Source organism: Electrophorus electricus, chromosome 11 (genome assembly GCF_041902795.1).
Source record: "Electrophorus electricus isolate QZ-2024a chromosome 11, ASM4190279v1, whole genome shotgun sequence".
NCBI classification, from domain to species: Eukaryota; Metazoa; Chordata; class Actinopteri; order Gymnotiformes; family Gymnotidae; genus Electrophorus; species Electrophorus electricus.
Genome location: NC_137507.1, coordinates 9,907,501 through 9,918,396, shown reverse-complemented (window position 1 = coordinate 9,918,396; position 10,896 = coordinate 9,907,501). Strand labels below are relative to the sequence as shown.

The window sequence follows — 10,896 nt, the reverse complement described above, 5'->3', positions numbered from 1 at the left end:
TCATGACCATATACAACTGTGAGATGGGGCAATTCTCTAATCTGACTAAAGATACCCCTGCAGCGCCTGATTGGGCGAGGCGCGCGACGGGGACAGGCATTGGCTGCACCCCCACGCGCCGCAGCAGTCGGGACAGTTGCCGGTATTTTTAGGCATCCGAAATTGGGCGCAGGGGCGCTCGAGCTACAGGCTGTTGTAAAAAGTTTACACCGACTTACTCGCTCAACAGTTAAAACCGGGAAAAGCAAATGACTGCAGAATATTATAGGTGGAGGTGATACGTTTAATCATGGCGTGCTAAATACATGTCAGAATGCAGAGAACATGGGCTCTATGCACTTTATTTATAGGTTTTCTTTATTAATATAGACTATGGTCTCTTTGATGAACCATTTCTAGAGCATTAAATCATCTCTGTGAGGCCCGCAGACTGTTTCAGAAACATCTTCTTCGGCTTCTTAATATGTTCCTTTACGTATACAGCCGATGAACGCAACATTTATCAAATGCTGGCCAGAATATATTTCTAACAGACATTTTTCTAGAGGTGCATGCCAAATAGGGCCAGAGTCCATAGCAGACCCTGATGAGTGAATCTGTATGATGTGCTCTGATGAACAAGATATCCCTCTAAATCTCTGGAGCACAATGGCTGTTGGACAATTAGGGGCTTTAATTAGGCTTATTTATTTTATTTACCTTGAAATACATTAAAATCCACAGTGACCGATGACGTCTGCTGTGATGTCATAATTTTAGATGGAACATTACAAGACGTAAAAATTCCAAGGCACATCAACATTTTTCTTAACAGTCCTGATGACAGGTGCTAAGAAGCTATGTAGCTCCTGACACATTTGTTAGAGAGAGCCATGGCTGAATTAACAGCAAAGGTCTACAGCTAGCCTAGGACCTCCCCAGTGCATCGGGCTTCACATCAGTGAATTATAAAAACAAGTGTGAATCGCTCACTTTTCATTTACCTCATATTCACGCAAACTCCTAAATTAGCTATGTATTTCTGACATGGTCAAGCAACTAACCAGGCCATAGTCCTGTTCAGATTTCATGCCTATTCTTTTTGTTTGCCTCTTGCATCAGAATTGGTGTGGGCGTACTGTTTTATTGCCTCAAAATGGACTACTCATTATACTGTCATTGTTTTTATACTGCGTATAGAAAAATCACTGTAATGAGGCCCTAATTTTTTCATAGCCTAGGGCCAGAAAATCGATTCATTTGTCCCTGGATAGAACCTTGTCATTTCTTAGGTTGTTTGCGCACTTACAGGAATTCAGGTCAAACTGAATGCAAAATCCAATCGACTCTGAGCCACCGCATATTATTATTTTTTAGTACTTTAAAAATGTATGTTTTTAGACAGAATGTTTATTGCAAAAACTCCACGAAACTAACTCACATGTTAACTCAAGCTTTTAGGTCCAGAAAACAGGCCTGTATCATCCTGCATCTTCTACATTCTGATTCATCAAACTAAGTTTGTTTGGATGCTTATGTTGAAGGAGCCTGCGGTTTTGGAAAGTGGAACAAACTGTACAATTTGTAGTGAAGAGCGATCACTGTGTCAGTCAGCGCTGAGTAAACTGAACATCATGGTGTGGGCCTTGCTTACTGGAAGAAAAGAACCCCTGTGGACTGGAATCGCTGGCTTATGTCTGACACACACACACACACACATGCACGCGCACACACACACACACACACACACACAATGCATTCCTGAAGACATGAGAGGGAAAGTGTAGAAGAAAACTAAACATCTTCCCTCGGTGACTTACACGGTCCAGAAATAGCCCTGAGGCACTCCCAGTATTTCAGTATGATGTCAGCCCTCTGACTTAGCATCTCAGTATGTTAATGGCATCATACTCTCAGGCTCTGGGCGTACAGCCTCAGCGAAGGGAGAAAGGCAAACGTTACGAGTTATGGAAGGTACAGCTTTACAAAGGAAAAGGAATGAGGAAAAAGTAACGCAGATTTAAACGCTGTAAAAAACACAAACGTGACCATCACAGTCTCTCTTTCTTTGTCCCGAGCCAGTGCTTTAGGTACAATAGGAGCAACTGTGACACACGTGATGAACTCCAGCAGACTCGCCTCGTCCTCTTTAGGCATGTTGGACACGGTCACTGATGTTTCTTTAATGAAAACCTGCAACATAAGATCACACGACTGACTGGCAAAAGTCATCTATATCATTAAATAATATGCACAGAGATAGCTTCAAAAAAAAGAAAAGAAGAAACACGCGTGGATAAACTACTTTATTTCCTTCAGATAATTTACAAAATATACCTTCAGGTTACCAAAATACTCAAAGTTCTCATAATTCCCTCATCTTTCTTTTTTCACTCAAATGCCCATCAAGGCATTACAACATATAATGATGTCAGGGACACTGTAAAATACAATTAAAGCTAAGCCACATACAGCATCTTCACAAAGCCAGACATCCAGATATTAATACACAACATCAAACGCTACATTCCAGTTAAAGCACCAGTTACTAATATAATGGATATTGTAGATTTTTTTTTACCAAACTCCTTTAATTTTAAAAACATACTTTTAAGTAAATCTTAACAGAATGGAAGAAAATCAACATAAAATAGTGAGAAAAATGCTTTTAAGAACTATTCATACACATCTATGCTGTGTAATGTGTAAGAGAAATTTTTGTCGGTGAATGGAACCTTTAAGGTATGGTATTTAAAAAGCCATCTACACATGCATTATTATGGGTGATATTATGGGTGATATTTAATCTCCACAGTTTAATCTGATGGTACATGACAATTTTTTAAAAACCTTTTGAGTCATAACTAATGAATCTATCCAAAGAGACCAATAGAAGTTCGACAGCTAAATTACTTGAAAAAAGGTTGGCTTGAGTCAGTGAAAGCAACCTTTTTATGTAGGAACAGTCTGCAAAAGTGTAGAATTTTTAAATGTTTCAGCACTAACTTTCCTATCACCCAATCTAGAAACACACAGAGAGAACGTGGGACAATACAGAACAGAACACAGCAGATCCTTACACCTTCACGCCAAAACATATTTTGTTTAAAGCATAAATACTTTAAAAAGGAACCAGTTGGAATTGTAACAGCAATTTGTGACCACAGACTCATGCAATGCTTATGAAACCAGCATTCACTGCAATTCATGTGAACTTAATAAAACAAATTGTCTATTTAATGCTATCAAACTGCATGCAAATCCACAGTGAGAAACATGCAAATACAATAAAGCTACATGATTTACAGGTGTCCACTATGAGACCAGCAGACCGTCAGCTGTGTTCATTTTATTCTAGAAAATATACCATATCCCAAACGGCTCTGTCATTGCGATGATATATTATATCTGAAGGCTTTATGTCCAGTTTCACAGTATATCCCACCAAAGCCGTATGCCTATTGAATTATTTACAATACAGTTCAAATACCACACTTTGATAGAAAATGAGCTTCACTGTGTCACATGCATCGTTTTATAAAGTCATTAACTATTAATATATGGATAGATATTCAGCTGAGCTAGCATCGAGGTCTACAGTGTTCATCTATCAACAAGATACTGGAAGACAGCACTGCAACAACCTAGGTGTACTGTACATGTACTGTAGGTGTGCTGTAAGTGTACTGTACATGTACTGTAGGTGTGCTGTAAGTGTTGTAGGTGTACTGTATGTGTACTGTAGGTGTACTGTACATGTACTGTAAGTGCACTGTAGGTGTACTGTACGTGTAATGTACGTGTACTGTAGGTGTGCTGTAAGTGTACTGTAGTTGTACTGTAGGTGTACTGTAGGTGTAAGTGTACTGTAGTTGTACTGTAGGTGTACTGTACGTGTACTGTAAGTGCACTGTAGGTGTACTGTAGGTGTAATGTACGTGTACTGTAGGTGTGCTGTAAGTGTACTGTAGTTGTACTGTAGGTTTACTGTATGTGTACTGTAGGTGTAAGTGTACTGTAGTTGTACTGTACATGTACTGTAGGTGTACTGTACATGTACTGTAAGTGCACTGTAGGTGTACTGTAGGTGTGCTGTAAGTGTACTGTAGGTGTACTGTACATGTACTGTAGGTGTACTGTAGGTGTAATGTACGTGTACTGTAGGTGTGCTGTAAGTGTACTGTAGTTGTACTGTAGGTGTACTGTATGTGTACTGTAGGTGTAAGTGTACTGTAGTTGTACTGTAGGTGTACTATAAGTATACTGTATGTGTACTGTGGGTGTACTGTAGTTGTACTGTAGGTGTACTGTAAGTGTACTGTAGTTGTACTGTAGGTGTACTAGAAGTGTACTGTAGGTGTACTGTAGTTGTACTGTAGGTGTACTGTAAGTGTACTGTAGTTGTACTGTAGTTGCACTGTAGGTGTACTGTAGGTAACTCAAGGATACATCCAAGCCCATTTTGGGTGGGTGCATCTCTTCTACAATTTAAAGCAACATTAACAAAGAGGCACAGAAGCAGCGACACATGACACCTCTCTGCTATGTGCACATTCTGTGTCAGCTACAGTTCTGAATTTGGGCAAAGTCCAGTTTGCTCAGTTGTTAAGGATGCAAATAAAGGCAAGCTGTGCTTTGAAGCCAAGCTGTTAAGAGCTTATAACATAACTATGAGTGTGCCTTGGTGACCCCTACCATTGCCCCCTTATTCAGACATTAAGGAAAAAAGAAGCCCTGCAGAGCTTCAACAAATGTTTTTAAAAAGCTTTTATAACATACTTGCTTAAAACAAGAACTTTGCTTAATACAGGATCATTATGTATTCTTCATTGGATACTGGTGTCAACTGAGCAGAAACCGACTTGGTGATGGAAACTGCATCATTTATGTAGCTGCACACTTCAGGTAAAGCTCATGAATTTGTGCTACATATCTTAAGTTGCGACATGCGTACGAACCAAAGTCGCAGTGGTCTTTGGAGAAGCGATCTGGGTCAGCAAGATCCTTACAAGGGTCAGATCATACAGCTGTGTTTGTATTTTTTCTACATACCCCTCCCGTTTCAGATTCAGATCCTTTGAATTTGCTGTCTGCCTGAACTCTACGGTTCAGAGACAGTCCCGCTTGGAAGCTTTTCTCTGGTGAAGTTCTGCTAGGTCAGAAATGCTGGCATCACGTGAGCCATGGTTGTGGGGGTGCCGTTAGTGTTATCTTTAGTGATTCCCACCCCCCACTTCTACCACTCCAGTGCTCTTGGTCTTTCTGCCTGCCATGTGTTGTCTCTCTCATCTGTAACTGTGTCTGAGGACTCCACAGCCTTTATGAGTACTTTTTAGGAAACTGACCTTTCTGTTCCTATCAGTGCTTTGGATTCTCTTGTAAACCTTTGAAGGTCATGCTAAGGTTCTTTTATGAATCTATGCCCGTGTCCCTTCTTCATGAATATCCTTTGGTCATAGTCTGTAGGATTTAACAGATGCAATCAAGACACATTTCCTTGTGAGCTCTAAACCGTTTGTTAGCTTTCTTATGGATGAAATAATGATACAGTCGCAGCTGCCAAGAAACAGCTGAGCCCCTTGTCCAATCACTAAGGGTCCCAGGGCAGAGGCTCCTGTGTTGAAAAAGGGTTTTCAGTCCTACGTGATTATCCCAAATTAAATGTAAACATCTCAAATTAAATATGACATTCCACGTCAAACCTACTGGACCCTAGAACCAAAAAAACTGTTCTGTTGCTTAAACATTAGTTGCTCCAGAGGAATGTTCTAAGATGTAATTCTGGCAACTACGAATTAATATAATTAGTCTCGAGTAATTCTGGAGTATGTGCTGCAGTTCTGCTGTATACAAAAATAGCTTTCATTTGTCATAATTTAAATTCATTAAATAAATTTCATTTGTTTAAGCAAACACGTATTAAAATAACTATTAAATTTAAAATGGTTAAAACTGGCAAAGGGAGAATTTATATAATAGTTTAGTTAGTAGTACATTATTATTAATGTACTAATAATTAAACTACTAGCTGGTCACAGTTAATCCAAGTTTGGTCCTTATTGAACATAATTCCCATCTGTCATCTCGCCACTGCCGGGATTATTTTTGCCTCGACACCAAACAGTGCTTCATCCCACAACTCATGAAGGAACTGACAAACACTTTAAATGTTACGAAATGAGTCAGCCAGCATTTCGGTGTATGACGCATGCTTCAGAAGGGCTGGCTTCTATGCTGAAATGAGCTAAGCATAAAGGAATTGAAAAAGACGTTAAAGATTTCTGAGTTCGTCAGTGGAATATGCAAGACCTGGAAGGTGAAATCATCTTAAATATCACATGCTGCTACGGCACATCTGTAAAGCTATAGAACTGAAGCAAGAGATTGCATCCAAAGCAAAGGCCTGTAAAAGAGAAGATTGCCTTTGAAACACAAAAATAAGCTCGAAATCTCCTAGATGATGAGGCAAACAGTTCCTCAGTCTGCAGGTCAGTATTCACTAAAATGTAAAAAAAAAAAAAAAAAAAAAATGCAGGCAGTAAAGAAGATGCAGGGAGTCACGCGGCTCTCTCACTCCCCCGGTTGTCCGGGTCCGCCTCTCTGGTGCCGTGCACTTGTGAGAGAACACATCACACCTGGTCCACCACTGCTGGAGTGGAAAGGTGTTTGTGTGTGGAAGCATGTAGGAGTAAGGGAGCAGTGTGCGGCCCCTGGTGCGGTGTGTCCTCGAGGATGGTGATGGCAGTAGTGTGCGCATGTGCACGTACAACAGAGAAGGTGAGCGAGCAGGTAGAGCTGACTTTGGTGGATGACATCACTTCCTGCCTATGGCTCAAGAAAGAGCTCTGGTCAAACTGGGCACGAGCAAGACCGCTGCCGCCGCTATGGCAACCACCAATGCCAGGTTCCAGTCTCCCTCTCTTTCCTAGGGTGAACAGGAAATACAGAGAAAGGTGTAAGGGCATAGGGTTCACACAAGTGTCCAAAAGATGACAAAGGTTCTTCAAAACTCTTTCACTTGAGAGTAGGTGCCATATAACTTTCATCCAGAGGCATGCCTGCATACCTCAGCCACCTTTCCAACAGTGTTAACTCAAGAATGTGGAAGTCCTACAGAAGTCAAAAGGAAGGCACGCTCACTAGAGTACACATACTCTACATGTTCGGCACGCTTTGAGAGGTTTTCAGAATGGGTCCATTGTACATGTGTGGAAAAACAATGCTGGTGCTCTAACCTACATACGCACACATGCACACGCTCACACACACACACACACACACACACACACACACACACACACACACACACACACACACACACACACACTTCTTCAACAAAACTCTCTGTTGTCTTCCAAAATGTTTACAGCATGTTTTTACCAATGTTTGAGTGAATACTAACATTTACACATTTTAATGTTAAAATTCAGTGTTTAGTTTGAGAACAGGATGTCTATATTTGGGTGAATTAGGCATTTTGTAAATGCTGTCTCAACTTAAAGTAAAGGCCTCTTTAAAAATAAAGAATATTTATGAACACTCTCCAAACTACAGTCAGGGCACACATGCTAAATATATTCATTTCTATGTGACCTGTAGAGACACAAACATCTGAGAGCAATGGTCTAGTAAATACTCAAACAATGCTCTTTCTCTATTGCAGAGTGTGTGTGTGTGTGTGTGTATGTGTGTGTGTGTGTGTGTGTGTTTGTGTGTGTGTGTGTGTGTGTGTGTGTGTCTGTGTGTGTGTGTGTGTGTACGCTGGCCAGTAATATTGTAATCATAAGCACGTTATTATGTCTCCTCTTACAAATAGTAGCAGCAGATGCCCAGAATCTTCCACACCCTGCCAAAACACCTCCAGTTCGGACAGAACATTCCCGTTTTTCTTTCTTCGGTGCTCCACAGCTCTACCGTAGCGCCTGTGCTCAGAGCACTTTCATCGAGACTTCACAGAGTCCGTCAACACGCATGAAGAAAAATCAAATCAAATGAAGAATGCTGTCTGTCAGGTCACCGGCCCCGGGACACTGGACCAGCGGGCACTTCTCACTCCCCAGGTTCTGGCTACTGCTCAAAAATGTTTCCACAGTGTTTTACGAATCCAGTTCAAATTTCTGACCTCAGAGGGAGAGGCGCATGGCTGGATGCAGAGACGTTTTGTCTGGGGTTGACTGATATGCAACACCAAAACAAGCTCACTGAGGACAAACAGTCTTCCTCTGAGCACAATCCACTAAGCGCCATGGTGCTTTCTTTTAACTGCTTAGTGCAGCTCCTCCATTTAATGCGACGCGTTCTAATGAAATCCGGACTCTTGTTTCATAAAACAGCATTACGTAGTGTAACGTGTGTTCAGAATGGTTGTGACACAATGTGCACGTCCATAAACGGTCTAACCGGCGGAGTTCAGTGCCGGCGGAGAGCTTTCGATCACAGCAATCATTCTGACCATTCACCGCACACTAGCGAGATCTCTCATTCCTCTGGCTCTGTGGTCTTAGAGAAAGAAAAGGCAAAGCCGTACCTTTCCACATTAGGACAAGCACTCCGTCCAGAAGCACCATATCAGGGCCATTACCACAACCATTCCTATGAAGGGTATGGAGAGAACAGGGGGCTCAGACGGAGGAGAGGAGTTCTGGGGGGCAGACGAGCAGGAGCGGGGAGAACAGGTGAAAGGGGGAGGAGAGGAAACCAAAAAAAGGAAGCAAAAAAGATGAGAGAGTGCACATGAAAGATCAAAAAAAATGATCACACACGGATACGAGTGTACACGTGCACAATAAATGAATAAGAAATAAATGTAGAAACAATGATGGGGAGACCAAAGCAGGCGGGCAGATAGATAGATAGATAGATAGATAGATAGATAGATAGATAGATAGATAGATAGATAGATAGATAGATAGATAGATAGATAGATAGATAGATAGATAGATAGATAGATAGATAGATAGATCATCAGAAAACATCAAATTGGTTCGGAATTTGATACAGTGTTGTGCATTGTGATTGTAGGGTTTATGGTCATGTGACACGGTGATTTGAGAGCAGTAGAATGAAGCAATGGATAATGGCGGATCACAGAGGAGGGGAAAACAGAAAGAACACCGTGATTAGAGCACAGCAAAGATGGTTAAACACAAGACGGAGACCTCGCACCCGTCCCTTCCTTTGGCTTTACACGCAGGCAAGGCCGCCCTCTTGTCATTTAAAGATCCTTGCTCACACTGCACAGCCGGCCCGTGCTAATTCAGGCTCCCTGGGAGTTGTAGGCAGCAGTACAGTGTGAGTGCGGGGTCAGCTGTGGGGGACGGGTAAGTGATGTGGGGACAGAGCAGTTCAATTGTTCAAAAATGTTTTTTGGGATCAAGAATCTAAAAGAGGTGTTCGGCTAGAAGGCAGAGACCAGAGAGTCCATTTACTGCGTACACCTGTGTCTTGCTGCACAAGTCGTCTGCGTGAAAAGACCATTTTGTAGGTGCACATTGGGACACAAGCATTAGTAGGGGTCAGGGGTCAGGGGTCAGGAAAGCAGCTGAGTCTTTGCAGCCTACGTGTGCACTGAAGAATAAAACTATTAGACGCACCACACACACAAGGACGAACTGACGCAAAAACATTGACCCATAATCAATGCGTGTGAGAAGGTGACCAACAGACCAAGCTGAGACACACACACACACAGACACACACACACACACACACACACACACACACTGAGCAGGACACATGTTGGGAGACATACTGTCTTTACTGATGCTTGTTATTGTACTTATACAGCCAAATGCTGGTTATGCACAAAGTGCCATCAAAGGCAGACAGGTACATATGACTGGCATGTGGAGTTAAGTGTACATGACATGTTAACCCATTTGTTGTGTCTTTGAAGTTACCGAACAATGACAATATATTTGAGTGAAAGCAGAATTTTTACCCTTAATAAGCAAAGCAAGATATCTCTAAATTAAGGTGGGGGGGCAGTGGAAGATATGATAATTATGCTAAAATTAACTCACGCCTTTGAATCCTCTCACCTGAGCCTTCCTCCCTGCCAGCTGGTCAAGCTCCGCCCTGCAGCGCTGGAGCTCCGCCTCCAGCTCCTCCCTCTCCTTCTGACTGCTCTCATAGAGCGCTTGCAATTCCAGAAGTTCTCCCTTTAGCCCTTCACACTGAAAGAGAGGAAAAGAGAGTGAGGGAGGGGAACGAGAAACATATAAAGCAAAAAGAAGAGAGAGAGCAATAAAAAAGAGATGAAACTGAATGGAAAACAAATTAAGATATGGTGAGGGACGCAAGATTGGACAAGGAAAGGCCAAAAATCCCTGCAGACTGGCATGATCCATTCTGCCGTGGTGTTTAGTAAACCGGGGGAGGTGAAGTCAGAGAATGTGTTCCTAGACTGCCAGGACTCTGTGGTACTCTGTGGTACTGACCATGTGAATGCAGCTCTTTGCTTTTGATTTACATATTTTAATTAAATTCATGTGATTTTTTTTCTTAACTTATACACTGCGTGCACAATTATTAGGCAAGTTGTATTTTTGAGGATTCGTTTTATTTATATTTATATGCGTATAATTATTAGGCAACTATTTGCATAATTATTGTGCAACTGAATGAAAAACGGAAATTTTCCATCTCACTTGTTTATTTTCATCTGTTAAAGTGAGAATAATAAACAACTCAAAATGTACAAATAAACATTTCTGACATTTCACCAAAAAAATAAATAAATAAATCAGTGATCAATATAGCTACCCTTCTTCTCAGTAACAGTCATAAGCCTTCCATTCATGGAGTCTGTCAGTTTCTTAATCTGTTGAAGACCAACTTTGTGCAGCAGCAACCACAGATGCTGTTCAGAGAGCTGTGCTGTTTTCCTTCACCGTCAATCTCCCATTTAAGAAGGGC

General features: G+C 41.6%; 1 protein-coding gene across 6 annotated transcripts in view; it reads right to left on the bottom strand.

Annotated features, from left to right (window-relative positions):
- Positions 1–2,272: 2,272 nt before the first annotated feature.
- ccdc136b (coiled-coil domain containing 136b) overlaps positions 2,273–10,896 on the bottom strand; it is a 28,694-nt gene continuing 20,070 nt past the window's right edge. For 4 of the 6 annotated variants that reach the window (XM_027018593.3, XM_081723394.1, XM_081723395.1 and 1 more), the window contains 3 exons: positions 10,020–10,154; positions 8,507–8,620; positions 2,273–6,904 (listed from right to left, as the gene is read on the bottom strand). In XM_027018593.3, the coding sequence (XP_026874394.3) occupies positions 8,516–8,620; positions 10,020–10,154 (240 nt within the window). In that variant the 3' untranslated portion in view covers positions 2,273–6,904; positions 8,507–8,515. The remainder of the gene's footprint in view (positions 6,905–8,506; positions 8,621–10,019; positions 10,155–10,896) is intronic. The other 2 variants (XR_003411182.3, XM_027018595.3) reach the window with 2 other exon arrangements.